We start from the raw sequence: 19,146 nt of genomic DNA on the forward strand, positions 1-19,146 counted from the left end.
GCTCCAAATTACTATTATTGTTAGTTGAGAAAAATACATGTTTCTAATCCCAGATTTTTTGGTCTGTTTTAGGGTGAGACATTTGTGGCAATGTATATCGCAGAAGTGACTGGCTTTCTTCAGTGACTATAAAGGGGTGTTCTTCACTGTTTTTCTTCAGTGACTATAACATTTAAATGAAGGCAGCTATACTATAAGTGTATACAGTCTGGCTATAAGTTGAATTCCACTCTAGTTATTAAAAGATTGTTGTGGGTATGTGGAATCATAATGGCAATATTGCAAGTCATGAAATAAAAGGTACAGGAGTGCAAACTTAGAAAATAGGGATGCCTTAAGTGCTACTGATCTCATCTGTCTTTCCCTTGGAGATTCACCTGATTCTACAAGCATAGCTTTTCCAAAGAACTGTTCTGGGTTCCTCTCCTTGGTGGAGCTAGATCAATGAGACAACACAGCCTGATACACAGTAAACCTGGTGAAATGTATACATCTTAACATAAAAGAAATATCACCCAAGACACCCCCCCATTGTCTCATCTAAGTGTTTAATTCACTTGGGAGTCCCCAATCTCCTGAGGTGCCCCATAGTATCCTGTCAGGGCTCCAGCCACAATTTGGAAGGGCACAGGTCTTCCAGTTGTGCTTTGTAACATCCTTAGCTCCACAAGGGTGTCTCGGACACCTTGTTTTACATTAAATGAAACCAAGTGCCTCCATATGAGATGCTGCATTTAGACTTAGGTGTCTAACTTAAATGATCTCCTTCCTTCCGTTGGGACAACTAGCTCAGTTGTAGAAACTTACATTTAAGATACCCTCTCTTGGTCAGACACAACTATATTTTATGACTTCTTTCAGAAGAGTCTATTTATTGATTTATTTGCTTTTCCCCACCTTAACCATAGAGAAGCACTAATATGTACACATGTGCTTAAATACCATTGATACTAGTCTAAATAACTGGATACTTTCTGATAGCAGAAACTTGTAAAAGATGCATACCAGTTTCAGCCAGGAAATACATTTTTCTTTACCAGTTATTTTTCTACAGTTCATTACAGAACAGAGTGTTCCAGGTTCTTCCTGGATTGTGTGTACCTTTTCTAGCAGATCACATCTCTCAAAAAGACAAAAACATTACAGGACACAGAAACAGAAATCTGTGCCTCCCTTTCCAGTGCTTTTTCTCAGGGCCTTTTTCATGCAACTAAATACCCGCTCTTGCTTTTTTTTCCATCTAGGCCTATGGTTCCTGCACGTCAGACTGTGGAATGGCTCAGCTTCAGCAAGGTGTGTGGAAAGCTCTCTCAGTCAAGACATGCTGTGAATGGGTATGTAATATACCCTCTGGTTATGTAAGTTAGATTCATCTTTTATCAAGTAGTTTCCCATTTCAGACTGTTAACCTTTACGTTATTACAAAAAAGGTGAAAACTGCTTCATGAACAGGCTTGGCTGTGGCCGAATGCAGTAAATTCAGTAATTATTGTGAGTTAAACTGCAATGAACCACCAATATCATTTCCAAATGACTCTTCATGCTGGGATGCTGTGATTTTAAATGGAGATTATCAATATTTCTTTTCACTGCTCCAAATGTTTCTCATTTGCCTCCTGCAAGCAGTCCAATAGAACAGGCCATGAAGGACTCACTGACTTGCAAATCAGATTTTTGTGTTTTCTTCTACATTTAAACATGCCTTTCAGTCTCAGCAAGTTCAAGATTTCTTACCAACTGTACAGTGTTACAAGACCAGCCTTTCTGTGCCATCTACAATACCTCTGATATACTCTTTATGTCAAATGCATGAGAAGGCTAAAATGCTTATATATATGGAATTAATTTAGGACTGACACATTTTTAAAGAATTCACAGAAAAAGTTCCCACATCGTCATCACTACTGTTAGATTAGAGAAACACTTTTTCCCAGCAAACACACGTAGCAACCAAAAAGGTATTTATGAAAAACTTCAGCTTGTATAACCTGTTTTACACGGAGATATTTATGGCTGAAGTCATTAAGCATGTAAACCTAAAGATGAGCCTTAAAATCATTTTTATCCATGAATAAGAAACAAATATCTCCAGGTTGCCATTACATTTCAGGTATCTGTGATAGTTTGTATTGCTCTGTCTTTCACTCTAAGTTAGAAGGAAAGGGATGTATATTCCACTTCCTTTAAAAAAAACCAATACACTCAATAAATCATCTATATCAAGAGTCAGTTTGGATTCTGAGAAATGATGTTGTTGTTTGCTTTGCTTCCTGTTGGCCAGATTTATTTCAAATAACAGATCTGTTCTAAAACATCAGCTGGGCATAGCTATGTTTTGTTTAGTTACATCAGACAGAGGAAGACATATGTGAAAAAAAAGCCCCTGTTGTTCCATATGGTGTTTCCATACAGAACTCTCCTGTGTTCACTTTCTTTGTATCCTTCCATATTATTAACAGTCACTTAAAACAGGCACTGGTTTACTTGTTTTATGCGAGAAATCTGATTGAAGGGATGTAGCTTATCTGTCTCATTGACCTGTGTCTGACAGATTCTTTTATTCTAATCTAACATTTTAAATGCATTAGTCATGTTGCTTCCTAAAGATGACTTTAAAAGTATGTTTTAGTTATTTACAAGAAAGGGAGATGAGGAAGACTAGCTCAAATGCAAGTGCTTTCACTACTGAGTTGTCCCAGGAGTTGGAATGAATTTTGCTCCAGATTTCATTTCTGCATCCAGATCCTTGATGTCCCATAGTATAGATTTAGAAAATGTTTCTAATCAATTACCAGATCTAAATTATAGCTGAAGTGCTGATCTGTATGCAGTTAAAAAACAACAATGCTACATTTTTACATTGCTCAGCTTCACCACATTTTGACAGAGAAGATAAAAAAGAGCATGAGTTTTCATTTTTTTCAAAATTGAGTTTTGAAATGAAAAGTGTATGATTTTAGTAATTGAATCATTTTGGACTTCATGCAAATGACTTAACCACCCATATGTTAGACTTTAAGAACAGTTTTTGAATAGTAAGACTAGAAAGGAATGAAACTTATTACCCAAGGAAACCATGACTTCTTGCCACAGACTTTTAAGAACCATGCAGAAAAACATCTGTCAGGTGCAGCCTATTTATAATACATCCTATTCTGGGCTCAGAAGGGAGGGAATTGACCTAAGTTGCTGTGCTTATGCACTGTTACTTCATTTTGTGTTTTGGATTTTTCCCCTGGCTTACGAGCAGTCACATAGGCAGTGGTTTCAAGTGTCATGAAAGGAGACTTACTGCAATCACTAGGGTGATCACTGTCTCATCTGGGCACTGCGAAAAAGTTGAATTCCTTTAGTGGGGGAAATCCCTTGAGGGGGATCTAGAATCATAATTTTTTGCTTCAGGATGAATCTCTTCATAACTTCTTTGCAGCCCTGATGACTGCAATTTGTGCATTGCAGTGAGTGCTGTCTCCATGTGCTTGAGAGATCTTGGGTTTTGCAGAAGCAGGAGAGTTTAGAAAAAAATAATATCCCTGAGCCGAAAACATCTAGCAGTATCTTATCCCCCCGCAAAGGGGAAGCATATAGAAAGGACACAGTAGGACTTCTTGTTGGTGTGCTTAGCTCCTACTTCATATGCTCTTAATTGAAGCCACATGCCTGAGACCCCAGACTTCCAATGGAAAGAGTGACCTGTTGGTTACACCTGCCTCACCCACTGAATGCTGAGAGTTAAGACAATGAGTTTGCAATAAATGCTTAACTTCCTGACAGCCAATGTTGAATCTCATTTCAAATCTGGTCGTCAAACCTTTATTCAATAAAACTAGCAAATTAGCACACACTCAGTGGTAATTCCTATTGTAATGATCATAAGTGAGAGAATGGCCAAAGAAGATAGACTCATATTTGACCATGAAAAAACAAATTATTTTGGGTTTTATTAACAATTTTTTTCTAAGTAACAATATACTAGGTTTGTTATAAGTTTCTGAATTCAGTTATGATGCCATCATTCTCTTTAAAAAGATTATTTCTAAGAATCAGACTAGTACTTTAGAATAGATTTTTTGACAAACAAAAACTGTACAGGAAATTAAAGGATTTTACCTAGCTAATCCTTGCAGATAGTTGGAGTGACTAACATGATTATGCTGACAATTTTATCTCTTATTTTATTAATTGCCGTCATGACCTTTGTTCTTTGGGGGGGGGGGGGGAAGTAAAACACGCGATATTTTCCTCTCCTGTGCTCTGCTTCTAGGGTACTGATTTCTCTAAGGAAGAATGTAAAAGTAATGAATTCCTGTTTATAAGTCACAAAAAGTTAAAAATCTCCCTTCTTATTGCAAAGCAAGAGATCAGGAAATTCAGAAACACTTCCTTCCTATTTTGTAGGCTATATAGAAATATATTGAACTATTACATCTATTTATAAGATGATTTGTCGGTGGCAGAGGTGAGCAGTTATTGAAATAACACTGCCTCAGGTAACCACAGCCAGGCAGTTATGGGTGTGCTCAGCTCCGCAGCCTCACTTGCTGCGAATTTCCTTGCTAGCAGCCCAAGAGCAAGTAACCAGAGCAATATTTATTCACAGTAGTTTTAAACTTACAAGACAGTCACATTTTATTATGTATATAAACACCACAAGCTCAGTAGCAGCCACTAAAAGGACAAGACCAAACCAATCTCGGGACTGAGCAGAAGTCTCTCTCCAGATCTAGCTCGTGGGCAATGGGTTGGGTCTTGCTCAGCTGCTCCTTACCCCTCACCGCTTCAGACCTGATTAAGCCATTTCAGCAGAGGCTTAAACTCAGCAGCCAAGTCACATGCAGGTTGGCCTCCCACAGCGGACCTGAGAAACCACCGGTAGGCAACCATGCCTCCAACGCCTCCTTAACAAAATTAAAGCAAAAGTTGACCCTTAAAGACAGTAGCTGTGCCACAGTGGGCAGTGATGTATCCCGTACATCCAAGTGGGCTGAAACATGGTGGGCAAGACCTGCGAGGAGCAGCTTTGCTCTCTGAAGATTGAGGGCAGACATTGAGTGGTATGTCTCTGAGGAGGGTGGATTTGCTCTACCTGCTCTCCGTGCTGGCTGAACACACACCAGCTCAAACCCAATGCTGCAGTAGTCACACCACCAAATTTGCACGTTGCCTACACCCAAAATCTCAACCCTGGTAGTCCGACAGCCTTCAAAGACACTCGTAGCTTCTGCCTTTATGTGCCTTGCCTTTGACTGGGCTAGCTTTCTTTGTGTGGCATCTACTCCCATCTGGCAGTAACTGCTAGAGTTACTGCCCTGCTGGTTATCTCCCCAGTAATAAGCTGGGCTGGAAGGTGAGTTGGGTTGTGTGGAAGAAGTGGATGATGTTCCCTTCTGCAAAACAAAGTTGGCTAAAAGGATTGGGTCTTCAAGGTGTGTTCTTCAGCTAAGAAAAAGTCTATGTGAAACCTAAACCACACAGAACACCATGAATTTTAATTAAAGGCACTAGTTAAGCTGTCATTAACTAAAGAAACAGGAATTTTACCTTCATTGCTTGAGGTCAAAATAGATTCTTGTAGTTTAGATTTATATAAGGGTTGGAAGAACTTCCCAGTCAAATCTCTCAAGCTGATATTTTTTTTAAAGAACTTTCCATAGATTTATCTTTTTTAAAAATACATAAATTTGTAGAACCCTGTGGAATTAATTTTATTTTTTTTTTAATTAAATTACTCCAATCCTTCAGGTGATCCACATGAGAAAATGGGAATTGATATATTAAATTGCTCTTTGTACCATGGTCCCAAATGTCAGTTTTATTAATCTTTGATTTCTTCCTAATAATTTTACTTGTAGATCATCAACTGTAGCATATCTAACAGACCTTCTTTGTAGAACAAATGGTTTTCACTATTTAAAAAGGTGTGGCACATTTTAAAGAAATATTTGCAGTAGTATTATTTAATTTTAACAATACAAATAAAGCTCAGGTGACTGTGGAAAATCAATTAAAATTACTGAGTACAGTGGATAGGGTAAAATAATGGAACTATCTCCCAGAACATCAAGTATCTGGAAGTGCTAGACCGTCTCCCCTTACAGTCAATAGAGATGCAATCTTAGTAACTGTGATAGGCAGTTAATTAGGCTTTCTGATGGAGATAACTCTGGTCTCATCAACGCTGTCACGAACAATTCAGATAATAAAGCACTCTTGCCTTTATCTCAGAGCATGGAAGGAAATGGAAGAGCTTATCACAAGCAACTTTCTGTAGCGTTGCCCACTATACAAATAAAGAATTAAAATGCTGGCAACAGCATGTAGCTGGGAGAAATACTGCAGCAAACAGTAAGCAATGAAACAATGTTGAATTGTACTGTGCACAGCAGCTTTGACCCAGCAGAATGAAAATGGTGCTCGGTGTGCAAGGCATCACAGCAAAGGCAAGGACAAAGAAGAGAACTGCAGGAAAGGAATGAGATATGCAGATGCTTTGTGCCTTCTAAGAGACAACAGGCAGCATGGAGGGAAGCAAGACAGGTTGTGTTTAAATACAGAAGGGCTGAGCACTGAGAACCTGTCAAAGCTGACTTTATGGTATTACCTTATAAATGAGTGGAAGCAAAGATTCTGCAAAAAGGAAACGTGAGCTGAGTGATGCTGCACTGAAGCAAAAAAGCAAACAAATGCCACACGGTCTTCAGACTGCAGGGGGAAGATGCACACGTCTGTAGCCATTCTGCAAATAGGTTACTCTTAAGTAACACATGAAGTGAATAAAGCCTAGTGCCAAAGCCTTTTGGCCTCGGTGAGCTAGCGCAATATAAATTTCATTTTGCAAACAGACATTTAGGAACCACTTGGAAGAAAGTGTGTAGCCCAGTGTGTAGGTGATTCTGTGCATGCATGGCTAAGAAGTGAGTTGATGACTTATGTCTCTGCTTTAAAATATTCCACTCTTTTGCCAGCCAGAAAAGACAATTGCAAAGCAAACATCCCTAAACTTTAGGTTTTGTTTGTTGAACACAACATCAGCCCTGCAGCTTGCTTATTGGGCTACAAGTGTTCTGGCAAAGTCAAAGTGCTGCAAAAGGACAGATCTTTTATCTTTTCTCTTTCCTTGCCCTGGATACAAGCAAAAAAACCCAAAAAACACTAGAACAGTGCAGCTGGATTGGTTCATTTTCAGTCACCTGTTCCTCTAAGAAAACTGTTTTCTTCTAAAATGTGCAGCCCCAAAGCTGATGTCATTTAATGGCAATAAATATTGACAATGGAAGGGAAGGGAACACATACACACACACACACACACACACATACATATATATATATATATATATATATGTATACACACACACAGAGCTCTAGAGTGAGGAGAGCCTTCCTCACTCCAGTCACCCTTTCTAAGATACAGAAAGATTCTGGCTGGACAAAGGTAATGTATGCAGAATTTAATTTCAGTATTAAAGATTTCATCTATAGAGTCACTTGGTCAGTATTGATTAGGCACTGTGCTACAAAGGCTGATGTAGTTAATATTTAAGCTGTGTCAAATGTGATAATTAAAAGAAAATGTCTCCTTACAATACTGCCAGAGGAAGAATTTAAAAATAAATTGTATCTTCTGCTTAGAAAACACACCTCCCACCTATGTGGGTGAGAAACAGCTTCAGTGAAGTCTAATTCCCATATTTCTTTAGATTAAAAGGTAACACTTTGACTCGCTTGCTCCATTCTTCAAACGTGAATGGAAATTGATCCATTTTGCAGAGGGTGGCCAATCATGGGAAATGCTTTTCTAATGTCATTTTTATTATTTTTATGTTGAATTTATTTCACTTGACTGTTGGGATATACTAGTACAGCTGAACTAAGAATTTTTCATCTAGAAATGCTAACTATCTGTCCAAGTTTTCACGTACACATGTTATCAAAATGTCCACTATATCTTATAGCTTGCAGTAAGTTGATTGCATTTTCTTAATGCAGAGTGATTTTTTTATATATAAAATGAAAGTTAAAAATGTAAATTCAGAGAAGGTAGCAAAAAAGTTATATCAAAGAGTAAGATAAATATAAATATCAAGACAAATACTCCCACTCTTACAAACTTTGAAACCTGCTATGCCCTGAGAGCTTTACCAGCTGGTAGGAAAAAAGCTCTACTGAAGAGTGAAGTACAAATACTAAACATGAAAATCCTGGACTGTATCTTTTTAATAGAACATTGTTTCTAGATTTTTAACCATAGATTTTATTTTATTTTTTTTACATCCAATCAAATTTGCATGAAATGTCCAATTTTCAAGCAGAGCTACCTAAAAGCTTTCTTCTATTTCTTTATTCCTTTATGGGAAAACAAACTAAAGACTCAATATTTGAATGACATGAAGTCTTTGGTGTGATAGAATATGTCTTGTTGATTTATAATATGCAACGGAATACAGCACTGAAATAAATTACCAGTCTAGCTGCAACCTAGTACCAGGAGCATCATAGTCATCAGATCACATTCTTTTGGTGCATACATGGGCTGGACAGACCTCCTAAGAGTTAAAGAGTTGTTAGTCCAGGCACAATGCCATCATGATGTAATTGTGAAGCCCATTGGATTCAAACCTACATCTCTGCATGGTGGTGCTGTGCTACCGTTTTTGTTAGTGTCGGTTTGGGTATGAATACGCCAAGCTCCTCACCTTGTGAGCTCATGAAAGAGTACAGCATGTGGCACAGAATAACTCAGCAGTAGACCTTTTGGTCTGAACTCAGCCAACTTAATCTCGCCTTGCTACCACGCAAGTGAAGAGACAATAGTGTTTTCATTTTTCTTCTTTGGTTTAATTTCCTTAGAGGTAGGTTGAAACTCTGCATAGCTAAGCATCTAAGTAAAAACTTACCTTGTTCCAACAGTGGCTTGATCTGCTATGTGGACTCATGCCTTATATTTGTTCATGAACATTCTGCTCTGAATATTAGCCCTAAGATCTTTCACCTGGGTCTAAAAGTCACATGGTACATTAATGTTCTTTGGCTGATTGACCTCCAATCTTAGTGGCAAGTCTAGCCTGTGTTGTAAAAATGATTAATGTTTCTAACGATGCCTATAGTTATCAGCATCTAAATTCAGAGGAAATCACTCCTACCCTCGAAGATAAATGCTGGTAAAGAGGCTTGCTACAGCAAGCCCTTTCCCATGACGTTACACACTGTAACATATATGTTGGAATACTCCTACTGCAAACCAGTGTGAAATATGCATAAAATGAACATAAAAGGGGTCTCACCAGCAAAGGAAGATGTTGGAAAAACTTCATATTTTCCAGTATTCTGGCAGGCCTTTCCCAGGCCCTCTGTCCAGGCTTGAATTTGGAAATTTAGCTCCAAATGTGGGTTATAAATGGACCTGCTTGTGCCCGATTAGAGACCACCATGTATAGAACTTGCTCCTCATAAAGATGAAAGTATTAGAGCTGCTGCACTATTTGCAAATGAGTCACACCAAAGCATCTGAGAAGAAAGGTAACACTTTCTGAACTGCCATCAGTGTTAGTATTATCATTATTTTCCTTATAATAAGCAGCAATTTCTGACACGCAGATGTAGGCTGACTCATTCACACAGGACCAGATAGCAAGCAAATCCACTGACCTCAGCAATGTAAACCCAATGTAAATAAAAGGGAGATCAGATCAAAAATCTAGAGGCCATTTCAGGTGTTAAACAATGAATGGGGTATGAAGAATGCTGTAAATGGCACCTCTTCCAAGTCATCGCTCTAGGAACGAGAAATATTCGTTCTACCCAGTGGAAAGGGAATGAAATGTAAGTTGTTTTTCCAGGACGCTGGTAACTTTCTGTAAATTCTTTGAAGTGTGAATACATCCTTCAGCTCCTGCTGGAAGGAAATGCTCTCTGCAGTCTTTCTTAGCTCATTCTTCTCACCTAACGTCAAAATGTTTATTTATTCACTTAGCAGAGATGGATTGGTGGATTGGTTGTATTTTCATTGTATATTTATGGTTTTAACAGGTGTTATCCCAGTAGTTTTCGTATCCAGCAGCATTGCCTAGCCCTCTACCGCTGACCTGTACTGCTCACACTGTGGATTTTTCTCAGAAGCCAGCTCTAAGGTTTATTATGTTTGACGATTTTTATTATGTCTATTTTCCTTGCTTGCTTCAGTTTCTTTTAAAGTAGCCTGTTGAGCTCAAAGTTCCCCTTTCTCTGCATTTTGTCACATCTTTATTCTTTACCAACCAAAAAGACATGATTTCCTGTATATCCTCAGTAATGCAAAGATATATAACCTTTGCTTTTTCTGACACACAGAAAAATTATCCCATTAATATAAGTGGGTTTCAGATTCTCTGTGTACATACTGTGGTATTTGCTTCTATAAGGTATCTCAGCAGCCAGAGGGCAATAGCCAACATTATTTCCTGAAGGTTTGGTTTATGTCTGTGTGTCAGGTGTAACTTGAAGGTGATCATCACCATTTGCTTGAGCCATTATGATGCTGATTTAATGAGGAAACAGGGAGTAGGAAAGAAATGGAGACAACTGTTTTGTGTGTTCCAAAATCACTTCCCAATACAGGTGATGCTTGCTTGAGCAGGACACTAATGTGACCCTACTGAACAAATTAATGGGCTTTTATTTACATAAGGAGACAAAGACGAAGGAAATGCTGCAAATTCAAGATATCTTGAATAAAGAAGTTAAAAGGAGGTTGATCCATCTCTTACAAGAAACATGCAATTTATGCTACTTATGGTCCCTGCTTCCATGCAAGGTGGTCTTCTCTCTGTTTCAGCAGTGCCCATGCACCATCATACACTCATTTGCACAGTTTTGGCACATCCCACTGTACTAGGTATCAACTAAAATAATCTATGCGTCAGGCTTGAATTGCAACAGTTTTGTATCTTGCTCACATACCACATTACAACACAAACTTTATGCAACAGAGATTAACGGATTTGGGGGTTTGGTTTTTTCTCTGTAGAAATGAATCTACTAACTGCAATCATTCTCCTGGCTGCTTTGCTACACCAGTCTGATGGACAGGTAGGAGCATTTGTTTATGCAAAAGAGCTATATCTGAGCACAGCGTTTTTCATAGATTTTTGTATTATTTCCTCTGCCTATCAAAATATTCTTCTTTTCACATGACTCATTTTAAAAATACATTTTCTCAAAAAGTATGAACTGAAGCTATTTTGAAATAGTTAAGTATCAGAAATCTAGTCTTCACCTCTCCTTAAAAAGGATTAATCCTGTAAGATGTAGATATCTACTGTGCAGGCACTTGTGTGTGAGCTATTTGTTGAGATCTGCTTATTAATGAATAAAAAGAAATAAGTACTTCAGTTATGCCAATCATCTTTTTCTTCAATAAATCTCAGGTGAGCTATGTCCTAAGTCGCTTGTTTCTTTTATCTGAGTATAGCAGCAGCCTAAAATATCTGGCTGAGGTGTTATTTCTACCACTGTAATTATCTTAAGTTAAACAAGGTGTACGACGCCTCTGGGGGGAGGTTCAGCTGCCCTCACAGAAGTGTCTTAGTGCAGCTTGGGACTTTCCTGAGTATCTGAGCCATCACGTGCAGCTGTAAGTCCCCTATACCATTCTGGAGCAACAGCCTGAGGCAAGGGAGGACTTTCTGGGCATTTCAAGTGGCACTAGGTGCCATTTGGAGCCACTGACTACAGTCTTTAAAACTCAGAACTGAGCTCTGAAGGCATACAGTGGGAGTCATTCATATTACTCGGATATTTCAGAACTCAGTCTCTCTCATTCTGTGCTCTTCTTATTGGCCACAAAGGCAAACTGAGGTAATTTTTAGATATTTACACCTATGGTATACATATCTAAAATTAAATAAGATGAACCAGTGTCTAGAAAAGAGACCATCACAACAATGGCAGGACTCACCTCACTGACTTAAGCATCAAAGTATTAGCTGTCCAGGTCTCTGCCAGAGTCTCTCTACAAAGGAAGGAGAAAGATGTACTTGTAGACAATGGTTCCTCCAGTCCTAAAAAAAGAGGTCAGATTTTGTGGGAAGAGCTACCTCTGCCCTTTTCAGTAACGACAAACAAAGTGAAGGTGTCCGAATTTGGTTGAGATGTCTCATTTTTAGACTTAAGTGGGAAGAATCTTTTTCTGTGGGAGTTTTAGGCTGAAAACTCCAATATAATCATTGCAACTTTTTCTCTGCAAGGATTCACTATGTAAGAGACAGTCTAAATCATTGTTTTCTTGACCTTAGGTATTTCAGAAGATGGTGTGCAAACAGTCCTAAGCTCTGATCCAGCTTCACATATTTCCAAAGCTTACAACTGACAAGGGCTAGGGAGTTTTTTGCACACACAAGGTCAAAGCTGGTCTTGAGTTTGGTTCTAGGTCTTGAGGTTTTGTTCTAGAGCTAAACTTTCTCCATGTTTGATGTGGAGACTTCTATGAGGTAGAATTCCTATCCACACATTTTGTTTGGGATCATGCCTCCTAATGAAAAGTGCAGTTCAAATCCAGGACGGAAAAAAGAAAAATCAGCAATTGTGAGAATAGAAGAACCAGTAAAGGAAAGTTGGGAATTTCCAAGAAGCTTTATTTTGACAAGAAGTTCATAATTTATCCTGTTTATTAAACTTCTGCTAACTGGAACCTTCACTGTCTGATTTTCTTCTCCCCGTCCCCCCCCCCCCCCCCCCCCCGCCCCAGGGTTTTCAGTATAAACAAGAAGACATCTTGTCTCCTCATTTTAAGTCTCATAACCAAAAAGAGATCCTTGACCAACACAATGAAATACGGAGATCTGTAATTCCCACTGCCAGCAACATGTTGAAGATGGTAAGCTATGCATTGCAACTAGGCAACTAGCCCACTTTCCACATCATCAGCAGAAGCCTGTAGCCTTCTAAACAACCCACTCTCGGTGAGCAGAGAGGGCAGGAAAGGTGCTCTGGGACTGAGGTGAAGAAATCAAGAATTTCTCCCTTTGTTTCTGCAGGCTTCATGCTTAATTTTACACACCTTGATACTGCAATCACTAGGTTTTTTCCATTATTTTTGCAGATTTTTATTTTTTAAAAATAATATATATATTTAATAATAATTTCAAATTATTGCAGAGGTCTCAGGACAGGCCACAAGTGCTTTTCGAAGCCTCTCCCCTAACCTACATGTCTTAGTTTCTCCACTTAGAAAAACTCAACTAAGCAACGTAGGAACTGCTCCATGCTCAGGGTTATTTGTCTGCAGGAACAATAAACACAGGTTTGCCTCAACCACATCTCTTTATTACTGTCAGGCATATGTTAACATAGCCTGCACAGTGAATTATGAGTTCTTGCCTTGCCTTTGTTTGTTGCAAAAAAGCACCTTTTCAAGGAAAGCATTTTAAACAGGGAAAAGGTACAAAATGCAGCAGCAGCTCTCAGGCTATGGATAAGACTCTGGTCTGTGGGGTAAGCAGATCCCTTAGAAGAAAACCACCCACCCTGGATGAAGGGAAGGTGGAGCAGGAGCAGCAGCATGCCTCGGTCAAGGGGAGTAAAAAATGACCTAGATCTACACAGCCATTTATCCTCAGCTGAGTTTGCATCGCCCATCACTGCTCCCATCCCTTCACCTCTGATATTCTTTGTTATCCCTATCCCACGAGCAGATGAGCTGGTCAGTGATTTATGGCTAAGCCTGTACGGTGAGACTTGCAAACATTCCCCAGGTTCAAAGTCCAGCTGGTGTCTGTCACTACTGCTGAGCTGAAAATCAGTTTTATATCATTCCGCGCACTGCACCCTGCAACGTTAATGCAGACACAAAGCCAAAATAAGCAACAGTATGTTATAAAATTCCTATTAATCAGGGCCACCTAGAGATCAGACCTGTGTGATAGCGTACAGAATAACCCGCCCCATAATCTTTAAGAGCTGAAGAAATGTGTTCCCCATGTCCCAGTAGTGTAAACTGGCATGACTCTTCTGCTTTCTGTTGAGGACCTCAGGAGCATTCAGCACACAAAATTCCTAAATTGCACCCTATTGTTTTTCCCCCTGGTGGGCTGCGTTAGCTGTCTGTGACCTGGGTACTTCTTCCTTCGTGTCTTTCAGGTGTGGAGTGAGAAAGCTGCCAAAAACGCGAAGAAATGGGCAAATAAGTGTGGGATGGAAGTGAGTCCAAGCAATCAGAGAGTCATTAATGGTGCGTGAGAAGTATGGAGCCTAAGCTGATGGGTTAATGCTAATTTACACATGACTCCTGTGCAGGTGAACTAGAAATGAGGATAACTCTTAATCTGTTGTGGAATATCTTTTTAGGATTATTAAACACAAAACCATCATTAAAGACAAATTGTTGGAACTTGACAGAGAGAGGTACTGTGTGCTTGCCCTATATTTGTACCTTTCTTGAAGCGTCCACTTTTGGCTTCTGCTGGAGACAAGACAGCACAGTAGATGGCTGTTGGTATGACTAAGTACAGATACTTTTGTGTAACATTTTGTAGTCAAATACCTGTCACTGAAAGCTCACCAAAACCAGAGTAAGATTTCCTGCAGCTTTCACAGGATCAAGTGTACTGTCCTCTTCTTAAAATCACAGGGCAAATAGGGTGGCATCGTAGAGATATTTTTTAGGATGTGGCTACAACCCCTCTGTCCTACCTCCCACCCTATAGCTTGCTTCTCTCCTAAGTCATAAAATAAATTTAATTCTACTTAGGTGTCACCTGTGGTGAGAATATACTGCTGTCATCTTACCTAAAAACATGGGCTGAAGTAATTCAAGCCTGGCACAGTCAGTCCTCCAATTTCAAGTATGGACTTGGAGCAATCAAGAAAAATGCCAATATTGGGAGCTATACTCAGGTATGGAGATTTGAAAGACTGCAATGATACACTAGAATTACAGGAGTACATTTAAGGGAGCTGAGAGATATTTATCATTAGAAAAAAATGATCATTGTCATCAAACCATTATCTATCATTCACACTCTGATCCAAAGATGAATGATAAATTAAAACTCTTTTTCATTTAATTCTAAGACAATGGAACCAGTATTTTGGAAGAGCTGTCCAGAAGACAAATATTATTTACTTTTTTTGGTACAGAATAATAATCAATACCTTCAATTTTGAAATAAATATTTTCTATATAGGGATTGAAATAACTGATTAAGAAATGTCAAAGCAAAAATATTTGAAATTGAACTTTAGTGTCCTGCCAGAAGCTGTGTTCAAAAACCATGTCCTACAGTTTCCTATGGTAACTTATTTTTCTATTTACTTCTTCTGACAGGTAAGCTGTAAACTTAAAAGCTAAACAGAAAAACCAAAAATGTTCTGGTTCTGTTATCTGGTGAGGTCTTCGATGAGAATTCAATAAAACATGACTCTAAAATAATGTTTCTTTTTTATTCTACAGCTAATCTGGTATAACAGTTACCAGGTTGGATGTGCAGTTGCCTACTGTCCTAGGAGTGAGCTCAAATACTTCTATGTTTGCCAATACTGTCCTGCGTACGTACTGCCTTTTTACTTATTTAAGATGAGATAACTATGGATGTTTCCATGTTTTCTACAGTCCATTGGTCATGTGTAGGATAAAATTATTACAGTTCATTTTAACCATTATAATTGTGAAAATACTGATGTGAATTGTGGGTTTGACATCAGGTTAAATAGTAATATTTATGTTATTTTCACATTGAACCAGATACTAGGGAAATTTTAACAACAAAGATCTATCCCTGTCAGAATCAGGCATCATGCACAAATTATCCTGTAACGTTGACCACAAGCAAGAAAGTCAGATGCAAAGTGAAAGCCAACAGCAAATGAATATTCACAGAGGTAAAGAGCATGTCTGAAAGGCAGAGGGCATCTGCTGAGGTTATTTCCTTATAAGCCACAATCACTTGAAAGCCATGAGAAAAGCAGAACTAGGAAGCACATAAGATTTTTGTTAATGATAATGCTATACAAATGCAAATAATCAATTAATCATCTTTCTCTAAAACTCATTGTCCCTTAATGTCCCTCATTCTTTAAAATCAAAATTATTGTATTCAATGAATATCTGATACTAAAACATAACTGTCTATGAACATTATTTTATCAAAAAAAATTCCTGATGCCTTCCATTGTGATAAATATCATAAACTCCTGCTAATGGCTTAGAGCTGTGCTTTGATCTTGTTTTGTTCTGTTTTTTTTCAAATTTCAGAGGAAATAATGTAATGCAAATAGCTACACCTTACAAGAGCGGACCAAAATGTGCCGACTGTCCCGGCCACTGTGACAAAGGGCTTTGCAGTAAGTGAATGTCTTCTCCTTACAACAAACCTTGCATTACCTTAGATAATAATGTTGTTCTTATGTAGCACTTTACTTTTTGCATAGTTCCTTCTTGCTAATCAGGACAAAAAATCCTAGAGCTGCCGCTTTCATTCCCCCTCCACAAATAACAGTGGTTAAACATCCCACCAGAACAGGCACAATCTTGAGCAGTGGGGTTGGACCAGATGACCTCCAGAGGTCCCTGCCAACCTCAGCTATGCTGTGCTAACACTAAACTGTGTTGCTGCTGACCAATAGGTGCATTATCACCATCAATCTTCCACTGTCCTCTTCCAGAAAGCTCCAAACAAGGTGTCTTGACATACATCTGTATCTAAGGGCACAAACAGATTGATAGGCTTCACATATACGTAGGTACATGAATATCTGCATGGCCCCCTGGGTTCTGCAGACTTCCATGTGGAGCAAGTTGAAGCATGCAAACAGATGGGAACTGTGAGATATCACCTTTCTCCCTGCATTCCCTTTTCCATAATATTCAAGCAATTCTAACAGCAGAGCAAAAGTACGAGGACTATACAGACATGAAAATTTGGAACTTTTGGAAAATACAGAAGTATCAGACCAGGACCTGGTTTTCAATTGATATTCCATTGGTTTTGTTTCTATCTTTTGTATTTTAGCCAATCCTTGCAAGTATAAAGACTCCTTTGAAAACTGCAGAGAACTGAAAACGTTGCTTACCTGTAGCAATTCACTGATGAAGAAGTGTCCTGCTACCTGTAAATGCACCACTGAAATCATATAGTGACCTGGTGAGTGTCATTACAGCTGCTGTGAGACTTATTAGGAAAGAGCAGAACTCACTGTGAAGGGTATTCACTCTGAGTGTCCAGATTGACTCAGATTTTTTTCTGAAATCTCACCATTACTTCAGTCCTAAATAAGTCTAGTAGCTCAAAATAACCTCTGATGTTATTTAAGACTTTACAGAAATCATGCTTCAGCTATTGATGCCTGCCCTTGTGGTTTTCCTTGCAGTAGATCTTCCACTGATTCATTTATTTTTAATGGGAAACACACTTTGAAAATGCTTCACTTTTTTTGCAGATTATGTTAAATGCCACTTAACTTTCCTCTGTTACCTTTTCTTTATCAATGGAATATGTTTCTGCTAAATAAATACATGATTTACCACTGGTTCACAAACAGAGCTTTTCACTGAAGTTATTTATAATTCAGTTTTTTCATTTGGAAAATTCCTCATGGTTATTTCAAGGTTCTTCAATATTTCATGTGAGTGGGGATGAGACAGAAAAATAAAGTCAAAGCAAAAAGCGATGCATCTTTTTGTACAGCCAAAATAAGAGGCACAAGTTGAATCTGCCAGCTTTTACTCTGTGGCCTAAACACAAAGTTTCTGTCACATCTGTGTCTGCAGGTGATAAATTATATTTTTTTTTCATATGGCACCAACAGTCAAGAAATATGAAGCTTTTTAAAAGCATTTATATAAAGAAAGAGGTATAGTATATATATATCCCTTCCCATCATCTCTATGAGTAAGTTTGCTACACACTTGTTTGGAATTCGTATTGCAGCATGCTGAAAAAATATGCTACCATAAAAAGAAAAAGAAAAAAAAAAAAAAAGGAGAAAAAGGAGAAAAAAAGAAAAAACAAAGGGAAAAAAAGGAGAAAAAAAAAAAGGCAAGAGATCCAAGTCCCCCCCAAATCCCCATCAAAATACCTGATTTTCTCCAGAACTTCCCAGCAACCACCTTAGTGCCAGTTCCTACCAGTGCACACCTTAAGGTGTCTCCAAGAGGATTAAGTTCAGCTGATGGCCTCAGGTGTGCCTTCTCCCACCCCTACTTGCAGACAGGCCACCAGCTCCTGCCCAGGAAGATGTTTATGGATCTGCTAGTGTCCCCTTAGTTCGTGTATTGCTTCTAATGATGCATTTCCTTCAGTTTTTCATTTCATCTTTCCAGGCCCTTTGCCATGCAGGACATTACTTCAAACGGCTGTGTACATCTATTGAGCCACAACTGAGGACATATATTTGTTACCTGTCAGTGGCACTGGTTACTTGGAGAAACTTTCTGACACATTTAGCAAGGGGCATTATCACAGTCATACCTTTTTAGGTACTGACAATATTATTGCAATGATAAAACTGTATTGGAGAATCATCTTATAGCTTTATATTTTTTTTTACATCTTACAGCTTTGACCTTTATATTTCGAGCTTTCATGAAAAGGTAGGCACAAAGGAAATAGAAGCTCTTTGCTTACAGTTTATAAACCCTGATAGATGCTAAAAAATGAACAAATATCTGGAACAGCAGCTTCTCACTGAACAGAGAAACTCCGTCGCACTAACCTTCCTCCTGACAGTTTTCCCATCCTGGTGCCACACGCTCAGGTGTCCTACCAGACCTTCAGCTGCTCCTCAAGATGACTGCTGGTCTCCATGAGAATTGAATCACATTTACCAGCTCTGAGCAGGACTGATCCATACCACTTACCACCTTCCCTTCCTATTTTAGACCGGTAAAAATAATTTTCTCTGCAGGACTGCAATTCTGGTTAAAAACACAAGAGGGTGAACCACCCCCAGACATTCAGCTGCATCAGTTTTTCATTTTGCTACCTGTGTAAAAGGCTCCTCCTCGTACTAGAAATTAAAGTTCTGGGCCTTAATTTAATTAGAAATTAACAACACTTTCACAGAATTTCTTAGCTAATACTGGATGAATAAAACAATCACTGCATTATAGAAACGATCTGGTAGTGGCTTCTTCCCCTCCATTATTTCATCCTGCCTCTGTTGGCCAAATTACTA

At 38.7% G+C, this 19,146-nt stretch overlaps 1 protein-coding gene across 1 annotated transcript; it reads left to right on the plus strand.

Moving 5' to 3' along the window:
- The first annotated feature begins 4,212 nt into the window (after positions 1-4,212).
- CRISP2 (cysteine rich secretory protein 2) lies at positions 4,213-18,514 on the plus strand. Its single transcript, XM_080390343.1, has 7 exons — positions 4,213-11,064; positions 12,722-12,850; positions 14,113-14,203; positions 14,723-14,868; positions 15,425-15,519; positions 16,226-16,314; positions 16,983-18,514. The coding sequence occupies exons 1-7, from the start codon at positions 11,005-11,007 to the stop codon at positions 17,105-17,107; spliced, it is 735 nt and encodes a 244-aa protein (XP_080246469.1). The 5' UTR covers positions 4,213-11,004; the 3' UTR covers positions 17,108-18,514.
- Positions 18,515-19,146: the final 632 nt, after the last annotated feature.

Source organism: Falco punctatus, assembly GCF_963210335.1.
Source record: "Falco punctatus genome assembly, chromosome: 5".
In the NCBI taxonomy this organism is placed as follows: domain Eukaryota; kingdom Metazoa; phylum Chordata; class Aves; order Falconiformes; family Falconidae; genus Falco; species Falco punctatus.

What these genes read in the sequence shown, in the direction of transcription:
- CRISP2 (XM_080390343.1), top strand. Translation starts at nt 11,005, where the DNA reads ATGAATCTACTAACTGCAATCATTCTCCTGGCTGCTTTGCTACACCAG. An exon ending in CCAGCAACATGTTGAAGATG is followed by an intron (nt 12,851 to 14,112) that starts GTAAGCTATGCA and finishes CGTGTCTTTCAG; the next exon opens with GTGTGGAGTGAGAAAGCTGC. An exon ending in CTGTGACAAAGGGCTTTGCA is followed by an intron (nt 16,315 to 16,982) that starts GTAAGTGAATGT and finishes TTTGTATTTTAG; the next exon opens with CCAATCCTTGCAAGTATAAA.